General features: G+C 34.8%; 1 protein-coding gene across 2 annotated transcripts in view; it reads right to left on the bottom strand.

The window, feature by feature from the left end:
• Positions 1-1987: 1987 nt before the first annotated feature.
• DPY19L1 (dpy-19 like C-mannosyltransferase 1) overlaps positions 1988-25073 on the bottom strand; it is a 57785-nt gene continuing 34699 nt past the window's right edge. The window contains exons 12-23 of one of the 2 annotated variants that reach the window (XM_082752734.1): positions 22307-22393; positions 20223-20282; positions 17786-17866; positions 16908-17009; positions 16073-16144; positions 15468-15517; positions 14440-14464; positions 13160-13279; positions 7445-7619; positions 6487-6586; positions 5434-5559; positions 1988-4397 (exon numbers count right to left, since the gene is read on the bottom strand). In XM_082752734.1, the coding sequence (XP_082608860.1) occupies positions 4241-4397; positions 5434-5559; positions 6487-6586; positions 7445-7619; positions 13160-13279; positions 14440-14464; positions 15468-15517; positions 16073-16144; positions 16908-17009; positions 17786-17866; positions 20223-20282; positions 22307-22393 (1155 nt within the window). In that variant the 3' untranslated portion in view covers positions 1988-4240. The remainder of the gene's footprint in view (positions 4398-5433; positions 5560-6486; positions 6587-7444; positions 7620-13159; positions 13280-14439; positions 14465-15467; positions 15518-16072; positions 16145-16907; positions 17010-17785; positions 17867-20222; positions 20283-22306; positions 22394-25073) is intronic. The other variant, XM_082752735.1, reaches the window with a different exon arrangement.

Raw genomic sequence — 25073 nt, forward strand, 5'->3', positions numbered from 1 at the left:
AAGAAAGGCATAACAACACATTTCAGTCACCATAAGATGCAAAATAAACTGAAGGACTGATACAATAGCCCATATTCCCTCCCCCACCCCCCATGAAGGGGGTGGAAAAGAATCCAAAATTTGATAAAACCCCAAAGACTAGTCATTTATTTCTGGAAGTAGAAGGAAAATCCTTTACTGCTAAGTGTGAAAGAGTTTTTAGAGAACCCTTCAAGATGACTCATCTTTCTTTGCTTGTTTTTAGCACTTAAGAGTCCATGACCTAGTCCATTCAATTTCATGGCTGCAAATTAACATCTGCTTAATGCAGAAGCTAAGTCTTTGCAAACACCCAGCTATGTTTTTGAGATAACATACCAGCTACCTGACTTTTCTTAATGTCAATGCTCATACTGTTTCTCTGTTTCACATTGTTTCTGGCAAGTTGCAGAAAATTGCATTGCGTTGCCCTGCATGAACTTGTGATGTTTGATCACAGCCTTCTGTTTCCACATAGCAAAACAAACTTTGTTCCAGACAAGCTGGCTAAAAGCTGTTCCTAGGCACCACCTGGTTACACAGGCCAATGCCCAATCCTGTGAATCCTCCTGGTTGGCTCCAAACAGGTCAGCTCAAAGCTATGCTGCAGACAGTTTATCCAAATATTATGCTTTGACTTCATACTGGAACAGCTCTGAAGTGTTTGTGTCATTTAACTACAGCTAAGAATGTTTTATCACAGCACTGGAAGAGGTTTCAGTGCCCAAGCAATTAATGCAGTTATGTGCACAGAATGCTAACCAGTTCTCAGAAGTGTAATTTTACATCCACAATCTTAATGTCACTCAAAGAGTAATTATTCCTTAATGTTTAGACTGTTTAATTGTTAACAGAGTTAAGTCTTCCTTTCACACCACATCTGCCATCCTACTCACAGTACAATCACAAAACTGACATAGAAAAGCACTAGCGTGAGTTTGGATTTTGTTCTGTTGTCCAGTTGCTGAAATGACTCAAGACCACTTTACTCTTCTGGGTTTAAAAATAACATTGTTTCACTGCAGTCCTTCACATTTTGCAGCGTAGATGCAATAACAGCACTTACAGAAACTGCACAATGTAATCAGAAAAAAACAGGTCTCAAGCTGTACTTAGCATTTTTGATTGCTTTAACAGTACTGAGAGCTATGCTGTAGAACTTGACATCTTAACCATGATATAAGAGTCCAAGAGATACTGACTGATTTGGTTTCACTATATTTCACTGAAATAAAAAAAAAAAAAAAAAGGCAAAAGCCAAGCCTTTTTTTTTTTTTTTAAATGGTAGACAAGAACAAGGAAGTGCAAGGCAGTACTAAACAGGGCTTAGCATCTTTGTTTCATTAAGGTTTCTCGTTTTATCCTTATGCTAAATCTTACTGTTTCCACAATTATCAACAGTTTGATACTAAATTTTAATTGTGCCCACTGTACTGAAGAATTTCACTACATTGAAAGCTAGCAGTATTTCAGACTCCAGTAGATAAATCTATATGATTAAATATTACTGGAATGTAATCCACTGAAACTGTTTTCAGGCACTGTAACATTTCAATTACGTACCTAAGTTATGTCAAGGACAGCACATATTTAAAAATGAGCTTCAGTTACACTATTGTTGATCAGGATCTTGCAAACTGAAAAGCAACTTCAGTGACAGTTAAGATATTTCAGACTTCCATTTTCTGGTTCAACGCATAATGTTAACATGGAGCTCCTATGTGTAAATTGTAGAATTATTTAAATTCTTTTCCCTAGAATTGAGAACAAATTACTGAGATAACCAGAAAATAATGACAGGATGCACCCAATTCATGAATTCATGTTTCTTCCCCACAATCACATATTGTTTTTTTTTTATTTTTTTACTTAAAAAAAATATATATATATATACATATATATATTTCCTTTACTAGATTTTATCATCTTAACATAAGATGGAAATATTTATTTAGTTTTAAGACTGGTTCACAGAGGCTGTCAGTACAATGGCACTCAACATTAGATGAAAATTTACAAAAAAACGTCACTGGAACAGTCTGGCCATGTACTCACTAACAGCCTCCTCATCAAATAAGGCACATTGTTACTGAAGTACATCTCTGAACATTAACTTTTAAATGTTTCTTCAGTCTACCTGTAGTTGGGTTTCACTCTGGATTACCTGAGTTTAGAAATTTAGAAAAAGCACCATTTTGAATTGCCTTCCAGGTTCACTTTGGGTGTAAAATATTATGTGACATTTTCTCGCTGTCTTTTCATATTTACCTGTAGCAATATTCCAAATAACCTGGAGGCTGGAAAGAGATGAGTTGGGTTTGTTCTAATTATCTGAAACATCTCCTTGTACTGTTTAGTTCAGGGTTCAGCTTCAGTTATATCTGCTGTGGCAACTGTATTAAACTTCATTTTAATACTTAAGAGTAGAAATGTATTATCCATTAGAAACATGAGAACAACTTCCATCTTTTTCTTTTTTATTTAACCACATATAAGTACACATCAACAGTTGGCATAAATTGCATAAAAATACAGTACCTTTTTGTGCTGGAACACTAGTCACAATGTTTATATAAAGATTTTTTTTTCCGGCTTCCTTGAATTCAATTAGTATTTTAAAAAGTGACTTCCCAAAAGCCCTTTTTTTTTTTTGTTGTTTTTGATATTTTCCTTATATAAATTTTTCCAAAATTTATTCTGTAAAAGTTAAAAAGCTAACGCATTTTCAGCCATTCTCCCTCACCCTCTCAATAAAATGGATTTTAAAAAAATAAGACGACTCAGAATACTGATCAGCTGTTACACTACTACTTTATCAGAGGTTCCCATTTAATTGCTCCTGTTATACATATGGTAGATACCATTCATATAGCATCTAATATTATTAGATGCTCTTAGAGTTGTAAAAGACCAGTCATGTCAATAGACTGATGCATGAACAACAACAACAACAAAAAAACATAAACAAGCCAAGAATGAATGATATAGAGAAACACGAGACTTTATAAACCTTGAACTGTAGAATCACCATTACTGTGATATTTTCCCATAACAATAAATACACAAAAATTCTATATCAGTTAAACGACTGAAGAATGTCCTTGTACTAGGTATCCTGGGAAATGAATTCTTTAAGTCCTATATTACCTATAACGTTAGTGTGATGCCAAGATGACATAAAACTGAAGAACCAGTCTAATACTGTTGGAGAAATTACACCCACCCAACTGTTTGGCTATACTCATATCACAACTGGGTTAAATTTCATTTTTCTTTAATGCTGATGATAAAATCCAGGCAGGATCTAATACAGGGGAAAAGAAAATGGGGCATAAATTTTGAAAATAAGTTCTTATCAAGTTAGGCGCTGAAGGTCTAGTTAAGGCAGTGAAGGATTTATTTTAGTATGTTTCTAAGGCTATTACAGATTTTTCCTGAATAAAGCATTTTCTCTTAAAAATTCCATTTGTATTATGCCAGCTTATTCTGAACGCATAAGAATGCTAAAAACCCTTGGACACGGAAAAGCTAAACTATTGCTCGCTCCAAATATTACACTTATTAGTCTTCATTTTTAATATCAATAAGGTTTCAAGAACATGCACCTAAATAACAAAGTTTCATGTTCGCTTACAAAGTTTTCCATTTCAAAAGCAAGCTTAAAAGCATGTGCTAAGTGATCCAAAATGACCAATGTTCTTAATTCTCACACAAAAAATGTACTTCTCTCAGACATGACTAGTGAAACTATGCGACTTAAGAGAATTTCTAGTAACACCTTGTCCAGAATAATAAAATGGGTAATAAAAGCAACATGAGAAATGTGATGCCAGATGCACCATTCCTTTGTTCCAAGCTGCTAGCACCAAAGCTTTAAACAAACTTGCTTTGCTAAGACATTCTGACAGTCCCATTTCACAATATCATTGGTTTTGAGAATGGAGTTACTTTCCATAGATTTTAACTCCTTTTGGATCAGTGTTCAATAAAATGTGCAAACATATAATCATTTGCATAGCAAATCTCAAGGGACTGACCCTGAAATAGAAATCCAAACTGTTAGGTTTAAGATATTTCTATAATCAGAATTCACTTAAAATGGTAAAAAATAAGATACACATTTTTCCATTTTAAGTCTAGTAAAAAAGGTATTTCTGATTTAGAATTCTTACAGTTACTTGTTTAAAAAGCTGAAAGACTGATGGTTCTTTGCATTGAAATGTTACTCATATGGAATCTTCAAGACTCTGTAATTGCTATTTTCAAATACTGTGATGAAATATGGCCTGGAATCCTTGCTCATCAGGGTACATAAAGGAATTCTGCCGCTATTAGCGGGATCTTCCACATCCCAAATTTCTGGCATACTGCAACCAGGCCTAAAAAAAAAATAAAATGAAAAGAGAGATAAAGAAATTCCACCGGAAAAAAAAAAAAAAAAAAAAAAGCATTTAGCTTGCTGAACTCAATTTTATAAACTTTTCTATGAATAAGTGACTGTGCCTTCTATTTGAAGTTTGTACTTATACTAAAAATTATCAGATTACAATATCAATAAATATGTTAGTAATTCAATAAAAAAGTATTTATAATGTATAAAATTTGGTCGTTTTTGTAGTTATGTAATTAATAACAATTAATTCAGAAGAGGCAGCATATATGGCAAAACAATTCACATTATACAACATACATCACCACAGACCCTTAAAACTTTCTATAAAATGAAGGGTGACGCACTCCTGACATTTTTAAAGAAAAATAAGACACCTTTAAAAAAGTATTACCTCCTTGCTTTTTTATTAAGGCACACAACCACTAATAATTCCCTGTACAGTTATCTTTCAGCGGTGGTATCACTGAAAAACTTCCTAAATTTGGTGAAGATAATACTAAAGAAATGTAATAACTTGAATTTCTTTGTATTTAGAATAAAAATGAAATGACTCCATTTAGATGATGTCTTAAAGGCTCAAAACAGAAATTAAGAAAAATGACATCATTTTTTTCTTATGGACAGTCTAAATATGACAATTTTTTCAGTGACAACCAATGGCCATGATACTCTGGTACTCAAACTATCTTCTACTCTGCACCTTTTAATCATATTTGGCTTTTAGTGCATGCACACATCTCTTCTTACCATCACAGAATAATTTCTTTTTTTCCTTTGCAAACTGCTGTAATTCACAGTCAAATTTTAAAATACAAAGAACACAGCTTTTCAGGTGCACACAAAGACCAAAAAGTTACTAACATCAATAAAGTTGATCATACTTATTAATAGATGGAGAAGCTGGAGAAAAATGAATTATGGGCACTTTTAATAAAGCATAGATCAATATTTCAAAGCTACTGTTTGATCTCGGACTACATATTTGACTGGTATATCATTCTTGTGAGAAAGAGATTACTCACTTTTTTCTGCTTATGCACAATGACTCTTCTAGAATGTAGTAATTCACTCCTAATTTTATTAATTCTCTTTTCACTTCTTTTGCAGGTTTTCGACTGTACATGGAATATACTACTTTAGTTCTGGCCCTTCAAAAAGAGAAATATGATAAAAGTAAGCTAAACAACACAGGATGGAAATGTAAGGTGGTTTTTTTTTTGTTTTGTTTTTTTACTTTTACTGTAGTTTAATTTCAGTGACATTTGCTTTAATATGATGATTCCTTCACAAATGTAATGTTCCCAGAACAATAAATATAGAGCTCTTTTTATTTTTCTGTAGCAGGAAACAACTTTGCCACAAGATTCATGGTTACTTTGAACAGAAAATGTAAAAACATCAAAATGATGCATTTCAAATGTAATACTCAATGGTAGATGCAAAGACATCAAAATGAACTTGCCTGGACTAGAGGTGATCAGAAGAAATTATCTGCCCAGTCCCTCTGCAAAAGGTCATACTCTTTGCCCTTGGTTGGGCTTTTTAAAATGCACAATGCAAGACCAGATGTTCACTCTGAGGTCTGCATACTGAATCTAACAAAATCATCACTTGCTCGACATGATCCCGTTTGTAACATCCAGTAATATTCTCCTTTCATTGCAGAGAGCATGGCGTTATTTATTAACTCCTGCTCATTTTCTGATACTGTATCATCTCCAGAATATTTTCCCCAAACATGCCCTGTCCTATCTGTTTGTACTTAATGTCAGATACAGAATTAAGGACATGAGCCATGTAAAATGAATATTTACTCCTCTTCTTATTTTTCTTTACTTTGTTGTTTTCTTTTTTGGTATGCAAGTTTGAAGTCACATCTATCCTGCAATATATCCCCTCTGATGAACACAAGAAGAAGTTCCTGAAGAACTACTGCATGTTTTCAATCTGACTTAAAATTTTACGGGTATTTTAACCAACTTTTCTATATTACATAATGCCTTTCTTACTTTATATTATCAACATTAAGAGTATTAAGGGAAAAAAATGTTTAAATACTCAACTTTGATAGTTACCTTAATCCTGCATCTTCATAGTGAGGATGATTTACAATAGGACGAAGCGTGGACAATTTAACACTTGCCATTGTAGGCATTGCTCCTGCAAAAACAGCATCTGAAAAACAGAATGAAAGGTATTTTTGAAATTAAGAATCAAGTAGTAAAAACAGAACAAATCTTCAAATACCTAAAACAGTAATCCTATAATAGAAAAACAAAGTGTGAAGAGGAAAAGGTACTTACTTCTTTTGAAATAGCATTATGTGGCACCCACATGATATTCACAAAATCACTTTTTTTTTTTTTAAAACCTTGACCTCAATATATGTCATTAATATAACTGAACATCTAAGAACAGAGTTTTAATACCTTACTATTAATCTTATCTTTAATACATCTTATTTTTCTGGAATGTGTAATGTATTCATTATGAGAATGTCTTGTTTTTTGTTTTTTTTTTTTTTCATTTGTCACTTCTAATACCACTGTTAGATGAGCAACAGAATGTCAGTCCTCTTTGGCCTGAATGTATATTTTCTTGCTAAAAAGGTAACTATTCTGGTCCCAAATAGTTTTCTGACACTTCTGTTCTCTTCCGTAAAAGAGCAGGAGCAAGCACAACACAGCCACTTTGAATTCTCTTCTAGCCAAACGATAAGCATGGACACACATACAGAACCAGTTATGCAAGTGAAAATCTGCTTTAATTGGACTTTGTAAAAGCAGTTTTGCTGCAGATACACTACTCCAGTGGCCAGAACCTCCAAGCTGGTAGGCTGGAGTCTAACTAACTTTTTGTATATATATAATTTTTTCATTTGAGACAGCTTCTATGTGGAAAAGTTGTTGTTGTTTTTTGGATAGTCCCAAGACACAGATAGTAGCAATACCTCTTCAGTTATTTTCTCATATTAAGTTCTATAGTTATATCTCACAGTAAATGGGGAACATCATATGCTATTAAATACTATACCTTGTCTGGTACTGACTTGTATCCACTCTAGAAGTTCTTCCTGTGGCAAATTGCTAAATTCTCCCATGATGTTCCACTGAGTTTGAAGGTTTGCTGATCCTTCTATTGCCATCAATGCTAAAATAGCAAAGACCAATGTTTTGGGCTGGATTTTACAGAAGAGCCATCCAAATAACTGAAATGCAAGAATTGATTAATTCCTAGATGACAATTCTGTAATTTTTTATGTAGCACAACTAACTTTTACTTCTCTATAAGGAAGTTAACCTGTATTACAATATGAAACACCTCTGCTATTGCTTCTCCGCTAAACTTCAGTGAGACCTCATCCATCATTAAGTATTTATGTTTACCTAATGTTGTGCATTTATTCATAATACAACAAAATATGAGAATTGACATTAATGCAGCTTTTAAAGTTCTAGTTCAAATGTCAAATTCTGCAGGCAGAAACAATTAAATAATGCTAACTATACTTATACAGTATTTTTTCTCCTACTTAAATCAATAAGTACACCCAGTACTGCAAAATTCTGAAAATACAGCACAAAAGCAGAATTTGGAGTTAGAAGGCTAATGTTACTTTATATCCTATCCTTCTCTTTCTTGAGCTGGAAAAGCTAGCCCTTGCATTTTTCCCTGCAGATTGGATGCTGGAGGCTTTAAGCAAATACTCAAATAGGTAAAATGGGTAGTTAAGTAGTACCAAATTTGCTATGTTCAAGTTTAGTTTGAGCAAAAACACTTCAACTCATCCATATTTGAACTAAACCTTCAATCAGACAAACATGTATAAACTATTTAAACTACTGTTAACTGGAAGACACTAGATTTCAAAAATATCAAACATGCAGTCAATGTACTTTTTTAATGTTAAAGTATGAAATAAAGTTTCACAGTAAGTTTCCTACTAGACTGACTACACCAATGCAGTAGTGTATGTTATTTTTATTGCAAATTATCCCTGAAATATTTTAGATTTAGATCTCCCAAGCCACCTCCCCAAAAATGCACTGTACTCTACTCTCATCCTCAAATACTTGCTAAACACTATCAAAAAACAGCACTATCCAGGGAAACTTCATGTACCAAATATGCCTGACTGCTGTGTAGGTCTGGAAAGATGAAGCAAAATGAATTCATTTGTGTGCCATTCTACATGAACAAACTTCCCTTTTCACCAACAACCGCAAAAGTCTCAGTTCAAGAACATGTTAGAACTTTGTACTTTCCTTATCAAGATCCATGTTTTTTCAAACCACATTCCAATCACCCTCTGGAAAAACCTCAGTAATGTTTTAAGTATCTGTATTTGCCACCATTTTGTTCACATACAGAGCCCAGAAAGATTGAACATATACACAGTACAAAGCATTTCTTTTTACAGGATGCTGTTCCTCATGTCATTTATTACATTGATGCAAATGTGTTTTAAAGCTTATTTTTGCTAAATAAACACATTATGAAGTCTCTCCAGGTATTTTTCTTTGCTTTCAAAATTTCACCCTGAGTGGAATAATTAATTCCTCCTAACAGAAAGAGGAAATGCAAGCAAACAGTAACATTTTTATTGCCCATCAGGTGCCACAAGGTGCATCACTGAGGTACTAGAGAATACACAGATGCATGCAATCGTCTGAAAGAATACAAGATACTCTCCCATTAACAGACTATGTCTTGTCTTCTGCTTGTTTTTGTTGTTTTCACAAATGTCCATCTCAGGCTGACTGATTGCTAATAAGAGAATATATGTAGAAAAGTATTTTTATTTTTACATCCCTTGTTCACCTAAAGCGGGGTACTCTTGAACATGGGTATGGACTTCTCCTAAGGCCCAAGACAGGGCCAGGATAATTACAGGCCTTGTCACATGTGGCAGACTGTCATTTACCTCCTTCTGTACCAAAAAAACATATAAACTACAGCAGTCTAAAGACTTAACTTTCTTATAATTCAAGGCCTATTTCTTTCAAACCAACTATGCCTTTAGGATGCTTCAAAGAAGATCAAGTCACTGGACATGAGCTAGTCCAGTCCAAAAGGGACAGCTCCTGGAGCAGGTGATCATGTGGATTGGCAGGTTCCTGAGAATCTTAGGCTCACTTTAAAACCACACGAAACAACAGCAGAACAACTAAAGAGCCAAGCTGCAGTTGAGTGCAAGGCAAAATGTATTCTGCTTCTTTTTGTTCTCTCCCATCTCTCTTTTTAAACACTATCCTTTCTACTGGACTAAAGTCAGTGACCTAAACTAAATCCTAGAAAATTTATACAACCTGAAAAGAAAACAGAATTGTGGTAAAATACTCTGAATGTGTCCTTCTTCCAAAACGTACACAGGGATAATGTGAGGCATCCTCTAAGATCTAAAACATAATGATTACTAAAAGCACCAGATTTCATTAACTAGAATGATGACATTATTTGCAACACTAAACAAAAAAACACCATGATCCAGGAGGAATTACTGTGGTGTCATTAGTCAGGTGTTTAAAAAGAAAGAAAAGGCACCAAATGAAGATATTCACTGCAAGAACAATTAACTTATGATTAAAAAAAAAAAAAAAAAAAAGGCAAAGGAAGCCACATACTGGCTACCTATCAGCCTCCTGGCAGCTCATCTTTCAGTCATTACCAGTTGCAAGGTACTTTTTTCCTACTTTTCAGAAATTATTTCTCTACATGCAATAAAAAGAGTAGTTCAAATTTTATTGATTTTCAGTTCTCTAAGAGTAAGAGGTCTTTGAGGCCTGTGGCACAAAATAATGAAATATTTCAAGTTTTAAACTTCATCCCCTTTTGTAAGAGGTTTCAATAACAACACAGCAGAAAAGCCCATTGATTTTCTTCTAGTAAAACACACAAATAAAGCAATAATAATTAAGAACAAATTAATTTTGGACAGAATTTATTTATATTGTAGATGCTATCTAGAAATCACAACAGAAAAAAAATAGACTATTTTTGTTTATCTTACTTTTCAAAACTAACTTTTTTTTTTTTTTTTTTAAATTAACATCCTGGTTGTCTTCCCCAACCACTGCTCTTCCCACTCTGTCAAACATTCTTCTCCTTTCCTTTCATTTGCATTATGTTCATAACAGTTCTTAGCACTCACAGTGCTCAACTCCTTAACATGTTTTCTTTTTAAGTCCAGCTCAATATTAATCATGACCTTTAACTCTCTCCTGTAGAATACTTTATGTGAATGACGCTTCCCACACAAGTGCAGAATGGATGAGGTTTGAAGGGATTTCTGAAGGTTATCTAGTCCAAACCAGCTGCTCAAGTAGGACCATCTAAAGCATGTTGCCAAGTACCATGTCTAGGCTACTTCTGAGTAACTCCAAGAATGGAAACTCCACAGCCTCTCTGAGCAACCTGTGCCCTGCTCAGTCACCCTTATAGTGAAAAAGTGTTTTTTTTTCATGTTGAGACAGAACCTACTGTCTTTCTGTGTGTGCCCACTGCCTCTTGTTCTATCACAGAACACCACTGAAAACAGCAGCTCCATCCTCTCTGCACATCTCCATTCAGCTGTGAGCATATACACATGCAATATTATATATATATATTTAAGTATGTATTTATTGGTAAGATTCCCCCTAAGCCTTTTCTTCTTCAGGCTGAATAGCCCCACTTCTCTTAGCCTTTCCTTGGAAGAGAGATGTTCCAGGCCTTTCATCATCTTAATGGACCTTTGTTGGATATTGTCCAGTAGTTCTATGTCCCTCTTGTACCGGGGAGCCCAGAACTGGACCCAGCACTCCAGGCATGGCCTCAACAGTGCTGAGTAGAGGTGAAGGATCATGTCTCGACCTGCTAGCAATGCTCTTCCTAATGTGGCCCAAGATACTATTAGTGTCCGTTTCAGCAAGGGTACACTGCTGGCTCATGTTCAGCTTGGTGTCCACCAGAATCCCCAGGTCCCTTTCTGCAAAGCTGCTTCCCAGCTGTTTAGCTCCCAGCACGTACTGATGCCTGGGGTTGTTCCTTTTCACGTGCAGGACTTCGCAGTTCCTCTTGTAGAACTGCATGAGGTTCCCGCCAGCCCATTCCTCCAGCCTGCTGAGGTCCCTCTGGATGGCAACACACCCAACTGATGTACCAGCCACTCCTCCCAGTTTTGTACCATCAGCAAACTCTGCCTCATCATCCAGACCATTAATGAAGGTGTTGAACAGTATTGGACCAAACACTGACCCTGGGGTACAGCACCAGTTACTGAACTCCAGTCCCACTTCATCTCTCTTAATCACCACTCTCTGGGCCCAGCCTCTCACAGTTTTCAAGCCACCTTCCTATCCACTTCCCTTTTGCCACAATTGCAAAGCTTCTAAAGCAGCTACCTGGATACAGATTCAATCAAGCTCACTTCTCAAAAACATGGATACCAATACACAAAGGCAATTCTAAGACATTTAAAATCCAGAAAAAAAAAATAACATTTTATTTTATGGTTGATTTCAGCCTAGAAAAAATACATCTGAGTGTGGTGGTTTTACCGTGCTAGGCAACTGAACTCCCCTCACAACCGCTCTCTCATCCCCTCCTTAGAAGAGGAGGGAAAGTAGTAAAGGAAAGAACAACTCATGGGTTGAGATCAAGATAATTTAATTAAAGGGAAAAAATAATTATTAAGGAAAGATTATTATTAATTATATAATTGTGTATTAATATATATTAATTAAATATTATATATTTATATAATCAATAGATAATGCATAGATATGCAATAGATAATTTAAATAAATATAATAAATATATATGAAAATAATTAATTTAACTAAAGGGAAAAAAGTGAAAGGGGAAAAGGGAAGAGGAAAGGGAAGAAAAAAAAAGTCAAGTCTGTGTGGAAGTGCAGAGGAAAGAAATTACTTCCCACAAATGAGCAATGCTTGACCACATCCTTGAAGCAGGGCCTCAATGCCTGTAGCCGGTGTTTGGGAGGACGGACATTTTCACGAGAGCCCACCCCTCCCCTCATCTTCCTTTTTCCACCTTTTATTGCTGTGTGACACCACATGGTATGGAATATCCTTTTGGTTGGTTTAGGTCAGCTGTCCCAGTGATGTTCTTTTTTCACTTTTTTGCCCACCCCCTAGGAGGGTTAGAGAGAGTCCTGATGCTGTGCCAGCACTGCTCAGCAGCAGACACAGCACTGGTGTGATACCACTGCTGTTCTAGCTACAACTGCAGAGCACAGCACTGTATGGGCTGCTGCAGGAAAAGTTAACATCCCAGCCAAACCCAGTACACTGAGTTAGGCACATGGCTTTTGATTTTTAAGGCTACAATATTTTCAAGATGAAAGACTACTTAAAATCACATTTTTGGGAAGAATACGTGCAAGGCTGTAAGCTCAAAAGAGCTGTCAAAACACAACATAAACTAATTCAAACACTGTTCTGGATAAAATCAATAGCTGATAATTTGCAACAGTACTAGTAAAATAAAATTATTGTATGTCTCCTCATGCTCAAGTTCAATACAAAGAATACTAATTTGTATAGTAATGCAGATGGACAAGTTGCATAAAACAGGATGCTTATTTTATTTAGGGTGAGGGGAAAAAGGAATATGTAATTATATTTTTAGACAGGCAACTTAATTTAGTTTATTTTTAACTGTGATACTCAGATTCAGCAATGACACAAATTTGATTTAGAATAAATATAAAGGTAATAGTGAGATAGCTGCAGCACTAAATCTTACCTGTTTTGAACACACCAAGGAAGCCATAACACACAGGTGTGGTGTCAAAAACAACTTTAGCCTCATGATTAAAATCGCTAGGACACTGTATGCCAACAGCTGCAATGCATGGTATACCACCTGCAAAATAAACAAACAAAACCACAAGCAATTATATTTACATACTTTTAATTTCTCTCAAAACTATAACTTCATTTTCAGTATAGCTTAAATAACAAGTTTCTCTGAAAAAGAGTCAAAGTGAAAGTAAAGACCTTCACATTTCAGATAGTGAACAGACCTTTGTCATCTTTTTTCTAAAGTGTGTCTGGTCTGTCAAATTATGGAACAACAGGAGAAACATTAACAATAATTTGATAGGAATTTGAAAGGAATTTGATAAATGGCTAGCTCTTCAAAAGATTCTGAAACGCAGACAGAAACAGGCAAAATTTGTCATATTATTTCTTTATAGAAGTGAAGAGACCTTGCTAATACCTTGTCTAATACATAAATACTTACATATGAGATGGAAGAAGCAGATAAAGTCATCTAACCTGGAGAAAAGGAGACTAAGGGGAGACTCTACATCTGTATCATGTATCTACTCTGTATCGTGCTCTACAATAACCTTAAAGGAGGCTGTAAGTGAGATGGGGATCAGTCTCTTTTCCCAAGCACCAAGCAATAAAACAAGAGGAAATGACCCTAAGCTGTGCCAAGGGAAGTTTAGATTGGATATTAGGAAAAAAATCTTCACTGTTCCAAAGTATTGGAACAGGCTGCCCAGAGAAGTAGTTGAGTTACCACCCCTGGAGGTCTTCAAAAGATGTGTACCGTAGCTTAGTGACATGGTTTAAAGGTGGACTTGTCAACGCTAGGTTAAAGGTTGGACCAGATGATCTTAGTGGAAGTCTTTTCCAACCTAAATGATTTAAATGATTCTATAATCTCTGCTACTCACACTACCACAGGCAACCTGTTAGAAACAAAACGGTTAGAAAGCATCAGAGATGTAGTTCAGCCCTCCTAACAATGAATCTACATCACCTGTGGAAGTGCTGTGGTAAATCACAGAGGCATTTTTGCAATCAGTGCCTTTCTGCACTGGTACAGCAAAAGCCCAAAAGACTCCTATCCTGCACTGCCACCCCACCATTAATTAGCATTATTTTTTGTTCAGCATTCCAGAGCTATTTTGGCAACACAATGGAATAAAAGATGCAAATAATTAGCAAATAAACCATCTATCAGCATCAGTATTGAATATGAATAAAATTATGCAGAAAAAAATATCTTACCTCACCCTGGTTAAAACGTTCCTCTCTGAATAAAGAAAAAAAGGAAAAAATCATGATTTGTTTCTATCATATAGATGCAGCAGTTTTACTTTACAGTAAGCAAGAGTCAGCGCCTGTATAGATTTTTTTTTCTCTCTAACAAGCTTTTAAATATACTGCAAATCAGTAACTATCCTCCATCCCTATGTCTACTTGGGATATATGAAAATTATTTTTAGCAGTTTTTTTAATCACTTTCATGAATTATTTCATATATAGAACAGTTGAACAGTTTATTTAGAGAATGAAACTTCATTAACATAACAGAGGCAAAGAACTGTTACCAAAGAAGTCAGCCATTTACTCAGGTTGGTTTTGGCTTCTCAGAAGGAAATACAAATGCGAGTACAGTGAAAATGAGGTATACATTTGAAAAAAAAATGCACCAATTTTTATTTTTTTTAAATTTTGATATATGCCATTAAGACTATGGAAAGCAGATATTACTGCAGACTAGTGACCAAAAAATGGAATCAAAAAGATTTCCCTGGTTAGGGAAATGACATGCAATTGGCCAAATTCACTGCCCTTAAGCATTTTAAGAAGTGATGCCAAATGCCTGTAACAGGCAGAGCACGTATTACAGACGTTTAGAAAATAAAACTAATACAGCCGGGATCCTCTTCTAAAGATGAAATCCAAGTATTTTTATAACCTGGAAAAAAATAATGGGGAAGAAACAGTTTGTGTTCACTGTTTACAGGAGAAAAGTGAATAGACACATGAGTAAATACTGTGCTTTAGGAATAAAGCAGAAAAATAAATGATGAAATAGAATATTTGTGGGGGAGGGGACTAGGGTGTCTAAAACTAAGTTCAGCAGATAAACTTAGACAGTCTATAAAAATACCACAAATAGTACATCCAAGCCATTCAGTTACATAATTTACCCTTCAAAAAGGATCAACATAATGTAGCTATTTAGTGTATGTCAAATCAAATGAACTTTCAGCAGGAAGATCAGTTTGACATTCAAAAAGAATAATTACCTTTCATATTGGCCTGTATGAGATAAAGTCCACCTAAGATATTTAATTGCCTGAAGAACACAGAAGCCAACAAAATTATGAATAAATTTTCAAAAGCATTATAGAGCATTTCCAACATTTATTAAATTAAATTACACCTGAGTATCTCGTTTTCAGATAATGCTAATATAAAGGCACACAGTACTTTAGCTAAAAATTCTTTCTGAGGATGTTTAATTAGCCAGGCAGTTAGCAGTTATCCCATCTGTTCTTGTGTAAACTGTAAGTTGTTTTCACACAAACTATACATAATCAAATTTACAAAAACAGTTGTAAACTTTAGTTATAGTACTCATCAGCTAAGTGACAGAATTTTTTTTGGTGCTTAAGATCAAAGCAAGTTTTCTCACTGACACAGAACCAGAGCTTCATAAAAATTTATGTAAAGGAAATACAGAACTGTATACAAATATTTTTGACAAACTATATTATATAAGTATTTTATACTTATTTTAAACTATATTATATAAGTATTTTAACTTTTTCCTGTCTCAAAATAAATACTGGTCCCTTAAAAAAATGAAAAAAGTAAATTCAAGGTAAAGGTGACTCACTAAATTACGTACCTTTTTGATAATTACTCCCAAAACCACCAGAACAACTGGTAGTAGTAGAGTCTTTGTGTATCTAACTGGAGTCTACAATCAAAATAAAATGCATTAATTGCTTTCCAGTCAGCCAGTGTTACATCAATGTTCATTTTGAAGAAAATAATATACGGAGTTTTTCTTCAAGTGAAACAAATATAAACATACAACAAGAACAAAACAAGCTAAAAGAAACTGAAATTTAAACTCCACCCAGCAATCTCACTAGAGGTCTTCATACTAGGGTCATTACATAATTATTCCCCTCTCTTTGGCAAACTACCCAGAGACTTGAGGTAGATGATATCTCAAAAGAATTTGAGTGTTCTGGGTTGACTAATCTATAAGTATTCTGAACACATATTTAGACACTGATGAACTAGAAAAGTCTACTAAGAACACACATGGAAACCTCAAAACTTTTCCGTAAACTAAATCCACCTCATCTTCGTGGCTCTCACCACATTTTCCCTCTACTCAGCATCCGTTACTGACAGACACAAAATGTTAATTTTGCAGAACTTTGATCTTTCATATAGCCCTGAACAAGCACTTCTTTTAATAAAGCAAGCATGCTTCTTATATATGAAATCATAATACTTTTAGTTTTAGCAAATTTAAAAGCAATAAAATCATTTAAATTTAGCTGAAGTTCATTAACATCTCTAACTTCATCAGTAAGCACTTGGAACTTAAAAGAGAAAGAATTCTTATGATGGCAGTAGTATGTTATGGCTCACATATGTTTCAAGTTATAAATGGAGATAAATCAAAAAGCTCCCTTTTCCATAAACATCTAATTTGATCAGATTACCTCTTTTTCCATGAAGTCAAACTCTGCAGCACAGGTATACATTAATGTATCAAAATCCTTGTAGCCAATAAATTTAGATTTTAATATATTACCTATATGAGCCTGGTAGGAAATACAAAAAAAAAAAAGAGCTGCAGTAAGAAAAAAACTGTTTTCTGCAAACAAGTAGTTTAAATATATATATTTATATATATATATTTAAAAATTAAAACAGAAGATTATATAATTTATAATAATGTTATAAATGCACCAAAAATGTATTTGAATAGATTAAATGACATACTTGATCATAACAGAATAGACAAAAGAAAAAGCAGAAAGCAGCAGAAAAGGGATGTTATCACTGCAACTGGGTTGAACAAGAGTACAGTTTGCATATGCACATTTTAAGATATGAGCTTCCCACCTCTTGCCCCTACATTTAGGTGTGCAGCATCTACATAGACAGGGTTTAAAGAATGTAGTTTAGTAGCAAAAGCACTGAAGTGCAATTAGGAGTCCTAGTTACAACAAGCATTTCAGAGTTGCCTTAAAAATGAGTTTCAGAAGAAATTGACTGAAGAAACGGAGTAAATAAAACAAAGATGTAGGTAAAAGATACCAAAAATAAACAGAGCTCTATAAAGCCAAATTTCATAACAAACACAGAGCATTTATTAACTCAACAGTACACACATTGGTCTTTTCACAAACTTAGGTCATAATAGCCCAAAGTCTTCATATTGAATGAGAAAGCAAATACACAAGCCCATTCCCATTTCTGCAAAAGAAGTCTTGGAATCTCGGGAAAATATATCAATAAGAGACTGAAATCAAAGTATTAAGGCAAAATATTTTTAAAAGACACCATATACTTGCATAAGAGAAAGAAGACTTACATCATCAGCTATTCCAAATGCTAAAGAAGTTAGGTATTTCAAGGTGACTGTCCCAAATAACCAGGCACATCCTTGGATGACCTTAAAAATACATTTGGAATTAAATAAGCATGTCTCAGCAAACTTTTAAATAAAACTGTACTTTCTCAGAAAGATTACTAAATTTAGTGACTAGCTCAAAACTTTACATTATCACCAAGATATACAATCATTTCTAACCCATTACACTTCTGAAATTTGAACACATTGGATGGTTTTATGTTTTGTTTTCTTTTTTTTTTCCCCCTCCCTTACTTCAACTGAAATATTTTTGGATTAACTGTTATTTTGGCTGTATCACTGCACATGACATTGTAGCAGAGGATGTACCAAAGTAAACGTTAAATGGGGCAGCCAAACCGTCAATTCCATCTGTTTTGCATACAGTGGTGTACCATGATTATTTTCCACCAACAGCCTCTCTGTAATTATCAGGTTGTACTACCCCACTAATCCAAACCTTTGAAGGAATTTGCTGATTTATAGTACCTTTTCAAGATAATCTCAAAATAGAACTTCAAGGAGATAGAAACGGTTACATACTATGTTTATGAAGTGTAACTAAAACTACTAGAAAGGAGAAAATTCTAGGCAATCTCACTTTACTTAGTTCCTTATAAAACAAGCCCAGCTGAGTAGGAAAGCCTGGCTCAGCACCATGCACATGACAGGGACCAGCAGCACATACATTCAGAGAGAATATAATAAAAACATGCAAACTGGTCTTTACCCTAACGTAACCATGATATTTATGTGACTATGGGTTGTATTCAATCATCATGTTTAATGACTGAAAATTAACCTAAATGCCCGAGAGTTACCTAATCCTTTTACTGACGCTTTATTTTTTGCTTCCACAATATAATAATTCTCTTATAAATTTACTGCTGCTAACAGAAGGAGCACCAAATAAACTGTCATTGTAACCTGTTTCTACTCACTAGCCTTGTTATGCTTACCTCCACCTTCCAAGATGTAGAATTCTAACCTATTTTAAAATTTGTGCTATTTAGCAACTCTTTATTAATAATTACTTACTTATAATTATTAATAATTATTTACTTCCCTTTTGGATGCCTGCTCAGAAATGCACTGATGTATTCAGAGAATACCAAGGAATACCAATTTTTTTCTGCTTCTTTAGGTTAAAACATTTTATACATATAGTTTGGGTGGTGGTGGTCTTCTTTTGAAATCTTACCATTTAATCCCACCACTTGTTTCTTACCTTCTAACATTCACACCTTATCACATGGAGCTTATTTTCTTTTACAGTTCCCATTAGATATCTTCCCCAAAAGGTTTCTGAAATTCAAGTGCATTACATTCACCCATACACCCTTATCTAGAGCCTTCAAAGAAGTCAAATACATTTGCCAGGCATGACTTCCTTTAGAGAGGCTGCATCGGACCTATCTTTTGTTATATCACATGTACAAGTATCTTTAACAACTTTATTCATCTGTTTATTCTTCTACAAAGTTGGACTTACTGGTCTGTAGTTCCACAAATGCCTTGGATCTCATTTTTCAGAAACCTGACACAAGATCTGTCTACTTTCCTAATTCCCTGGTACCACAGGTAACTAGTTACATTGACAAGTTACACACGCAATGCAGTTTGTTTTACTTTTATTTTTTTCATTTTAATGCCTTTATATTCTAATGCCTGTATAATAACTGTATGAATTTCATCTAGTTTTGGTAAGAGGTTACCATTCATTTTAATGAGAATGGTCTTAAGCACCTGGATAGTCTTCGTAGTCTCCCATTAAAGACATCTTTACAAGTTATTGTTGTGTCTTAAGCAGCAAGTTGTTTCTCACATTTTCTACAGTGTCATATTTTATTTGTCAGAGTTTTGGGGGTTTCCTCCACATTTGGACATTATTTCAACTGCCCTCAAAACCCAACTATATGTCCCTACATTGTTTTAGACTGACTCCCTTCTTGTACTTAGTTATGTAAGTTGCTTGATGTTATCAAAAATATTCTAAAATAGTGATATAGGACGTATTTTTAATGAATCACTAATGTAGTATCTTAATCCCCATCAAATGCCCCACCAGGCACTGTTATTCTTTTAACTGCCTCTTCTAAATTGCTTTCTGTTTTAGAGAAAGATTTTCATAGAGATCTTAGGTTTTGCAAACAGGTTTAAATTAAATGTGCTGCCATTTGAGTCCTGTTTTAATTTTGTGAAATAAATGCTTATTTATGCCCCTTTTCTTTTAAAATGAATCCCTAGGAATAGGGACAATTTACTTGAAAAGGGCAATTTATCTGTATTTCTTGATTTTCTGCTGCTAGAAAACAAAACAAAAGTTAGTTCTGTTTCACTAAAACAAAACAAAAGTCATAATTCTTTTCTGAAATTCAAGATGTATGAAATTCCTTACCCACAGATAGACTTGACTTCTGCACCTTTTAAAGATTCTTGGACTCAGTTCTAGAATTCCCTAATAATAAAACGAAAATATATTTCCAGGTAAGATATATCATGAAGATGTTCCAGTATCCTGGATGACTTTTTGTTTGATTTTAATAAGCACCTCCTTTAGCATGCAGCTACATAAAATTAAATAAATAAGCACACACACCACCACATACCAGATTCCGGAATCACCCTGCACTGGCAAAACATGCCAAATTAAAAACTCCTGCAGTGCTGCATTTTATATATGATTAATGAAAGACTATTCTACTCTTTACCAAGTAAAATTCTATATTATACAGTTCTAAGTTTCTTTAAATCAAAGACAACAGGAAACTGAATTATGTCTGCTTTCATGAACAAGAGCCTTCTGAAGCAACTAATAAATTACTGGCAGCATAACACAAATTTTTCATACAAGGCAAAAGAACAGAACTGGGGGAAAAGTAACCAATATTTTTCTGTTTCACACTGTTGCTGATTTATGACACATAGAAAATCCATTCTAAGATGCCTTGACAAACAACAACATTAAGAAAAACAGAGAATAAACTTAAAAGCTTTTAGAGCCCCATCTGTACGTGACATGGACTGAGGCCACTATATACAGTCAAATAACAGAGAAACAACAAATATTTTTTCTAAAGAAGAAAATAGGCAAGAAACTCAATGTCACTACATTTAGTATACAATTACAGAAACTGCTACAAGCAAGTAGAGTAAGCTCATAAGAAAAACTATTCCAACAACTACCAGGAGTGAAAGGAGCTAATTCTTAACACAGGTAAGAAATTACCACTCTTCTCCTGAAGGACAAAAATAAACAAAAAAGAAAACAAACAAACAAAAATCACTGATGTCACCCCATGCTTCTAGCATTGGCAAAAAGATTCAGAAATTGAGATTATTTGTAGCATGCTAAAGCAGATCTGTTTATACAATCTTATCTCCTATTTCATGTATATAATTCCCTTAGCAGAAACCATATGAAACTAAAAGAGGTTAGAGGTGTTTTTTCCTCTTAAGTATAAATGAAGATAGCAAATATTAAGATGAGTCTTAGTGAATAATTTCACACTTGGGAATACGGCTCAAATATAGGTTCAAATAGTACTCTGTACTATCTGAACTATAGTTTCCCTTACTCTGCTCGGGTGAGGCCTCACCTCGAGTATTGCATTCAGTTTTGGGCCCCTCAGTACCATGAGGACATCAAGGCCCTGGAGCATGCCCAGAGTATAGGGCTATGACACTGGTGAAAAGCCTGGCACACAAGTCCTATGGGGAGCAGCTGAGGGAACTGGGGTTGTTCAGTCTGGAAAAGAGGAGGCTCAGGGAGACCTCATTGCTCTCTACAACTACCTGAAGGGAAGGTGTGGGGAGCTGGGGGTTGGCTTTTTCTCGCAGGTAGCTAGTCTAGAAGGAATGGCCTCAAGTTGCACCAGGGAAGGTTCAGGTTGGAAACGAGAAGACATTTCTTCTCAGAAAGAGCAGTCAGGCATTAGAACGGGTTGCTCAGGGAGGTGGTGGCATCACCATCCCTGGGGGTGTTCAAAGAAAGGTTGGACGTGGTGCTTAGGGACATGGTTTAGTGGGTGACATTGGTGGTAGGGCAATGGTTGTACCAGATGGTCTTGGGGATCTTTTCCAACCTTAATGATTCTATGAAACTGTTGTTGTGTAAGTTATAGCCATTTTTTCTGTATTTGCAGTTTCAAAGAAATAAGCATTTAAAACAAGACTTCTTGCTCATGTTCTCATTTCATAATTATTTCACTCAAATATTACAGTGGTGTTAACAAGGGTATGGATCCTGTAAAATTTAACCTAGCCTAAATAAAGAAGACAGCCTGACTCCTAAACTCAGCTTCCCTTCAGAAGAGGTCTTGGTGCGAAAAATCTTAGTATTTAATTATTCTCCAAATATCTTTAAGGTCTGTTTGTGACATAAAAGATTTGTCAACTGTCTGGTAATGCAGCAGTTTCACATTTTATATCAATACATACCGAACAGTACATGATTAATTTTCTTTTTCTTAAACAACTTACCCATATAACTACTAAAGATGCAGCATAATATGATGTTAATAACATCGAATTACCGAACATCAAAATAAAACACACTACAAGAGATACCTGAAAAAAGAAAATTAAAATTATTAAATTTACAATAGAAAAGGTTAAGAATTGCTTAACTATATAAATTATGTTGTAACATAAACAGCTTTATAATTAAAGACACAACCCTCACAACAAGTGCAAGCTTGATACTTGGCTTCGAGAACTGTTCTGAAAACGGTGATTATGACTTAATTGTTACAGATAGCCAAGTGTACAGTATTATTTTATATTACAAAGTACATATAGATTAAGACTAACTTATCTTGCCCGATATATCTGTTACATTTTTGTAGTTATTCCTAACATAATGCAATAATTTGGGGAAAAAAAAATAAATAAATAAAAAGTATTTTTCTATTCTGTTATCTTTCAGAGTCCTGGACAAACATTAAAAGTACTGAATAAATGCTTGTTTTCTTTCTTCCAAATTGAGAATAATATATTTATAAAACAATCATTACTGAATTAAATGAAGCAGAATTCTGACTGTTCAGTCATATGAACAGCTGAATCAGGTTGAAAGTCAAGGCTGAAATACACAGAAAATTTTTTTGCACCATCGTGATCTTCTACTGTGCTTTCCTATTAAGACAAAGCAAGCTGAATTACATTTCTCAACTTGGGAAAGCCATATCAATGATCAATCTCTGCCTTCTACTGTGCGCAGGAATAAGGAAAAGTAGTAAAATATTCAGCCTTTTGATTTTATTTTTTCTTTTTTCCATAGCTAGGCTGTAATTTTCTACAAAAACTGGAGGTTGGGGGCAGAATCAGAAACACCACAAAGACAGACTGGCAGTTTACCCAGCCTCAGAAGGCTTTCTCTATAATGGTACACAATTATTTAATTAACTGAAATTAGGCTTTCATGGCACTTTGGCACCAATATTATTAACTTATTGCCATAAGCCAAATGACACGAATATTTCATCCTGCTTCTGCCAAAAAATTACTAAACCAAGATGCTTATTTGCAAATTTTCCTTATAAGGGTGACTGGGAACAAGCACTTGATATATAGTTTTATATAGAAATTGAGCTGAATAGAACTTACTACTGCCTTTCATTTATCATTTGCAGTATTTCAAAATGTTTGGAAAAAAAGTATGAAATATCACTTAGATAAAAGCTTCTTTTGTGTGGCAAAAACACTTTCTGCCCACTGAGTTTGCATTGCAAAATTTTATCAAAAGTATATTTTTAAAAATAGACATATTTCTTAAAAAGAAAAAAAAAGTTTACATCTTCCTATATATTTAAGATTGTCGTCTTTCTTCAAACAGCAGAAAATCCTGGCAGCAGAACTCAGAACTTGATCATTATTTTAGTTTCAAAAATAAAGACCAGGTATATTATGCTGAAACCCATTTGCCTTTTACTTATCATCTTCTGCCTTTGACTTTCTCACCAATTTGACAAAATAAGTTTTTTTCAGACTAATATTTTAATATTTCTTTTTGCCCTTCATTCTGAACACTTCTCTAACTAGTTTGAGCAGAACATCTTCCTGTGGTACAGATGTCAGTAGTCTTCAAAACCCAGTTCTAGTTGGTGTTTCCTAATTTTGACTTGAAAACACCTCATTTATTGTTACCATTAACTAATGGCATAAGATGAATGCTATCTTTTCAACTTTTTATTGTTCATGCTCTATTTTTAGTATAATTTCTAGTCTGCTGTCTAGTCTCAACAATTATGATGCATCAGACTGATCCTAGTTTCTGACACTATGATATAAAAATATTTAAGATCAAATGTTCAAATCCAGGCCCCTCCAACCCATGCTGTTGACTCCCTCAAGTGATGACAGGCCATGCAAAGGGATCTAGATAGACTGGTGCATTGGGCAACAGTATGAAGTACAGCAAAGGTAAATACCAGGTTCTGCACCTGGGATGGAGTAATGTTTGTTACAGTACAGACTAGGAGATGTGTGGCCAGAGAACAGTTCTCTAGAAAGGGATCTGGGGGTGCTGGTTGACAGCAGGCTCAACACGAGTCAGCAGTGTGCCCTGGCAGCCAAGACAACAAACTGCATTTTTGTGCATTAAACACAATATAGCCAGCTGGCCAAAAGAGATGATTCTCCTGCTCTATTTAGTAATGATAAAGCCTCACTTTGACTACTGTGTGCAGTTCTGGTCTTCACAATATAAAAAGGATGTTAAGGTACTTGAAAGTGTCCAGAGGTGGGCAACAAAACTGGTGAGATGGCTGGAAAGTATGTCCTGTGAGGAGAGGCTAAGGACAATTGGGCTGGCTAGCTTGGAGAAGAGGAAGCTAAGAGGTGACTTCATTGCTCTCTACAACTTCTTGAGGAAGAAGTGGAGAGGGAGACACCTATTTTCCCTGGTAATCAACAATAAAATGGAAGGGAATGACACAAAGCTGTGCTGGGGAAGGTTCAGAATGGATATTAGGAATAATTTATTTACCATGAGTATGGTCAAACACTGAAACAGGCTTTCTAGAGAGGTGGTTGATGCTCCATGCCTGTCAATGTTTAAGGGGCATTTGTATAATGCCCTTAATTATATGCTCTAACTTTTGGTTAGCCCTGAAGTGGTCAGGCAGTTGGACTTGATGATTTTTGAAGGTCCCTTCCAAATGAACTATTCTATTCTATTATTGCACATTTCTAATCGTCTTGTAACTAATGAAAACACTTCAGACACACTGTTTTGATGCTTTAACCT

This window comes from Aythya marila (assembly GCF_965140915.1).
Source record: "Aythya marila genome assembly, chromosome: 2".
Classification (NCBI taxonomy): Eukaryota; Metazoa; Chordata; class Aves; order Anseriformes; family Anatidae; genus Aythya; species Aythya marila.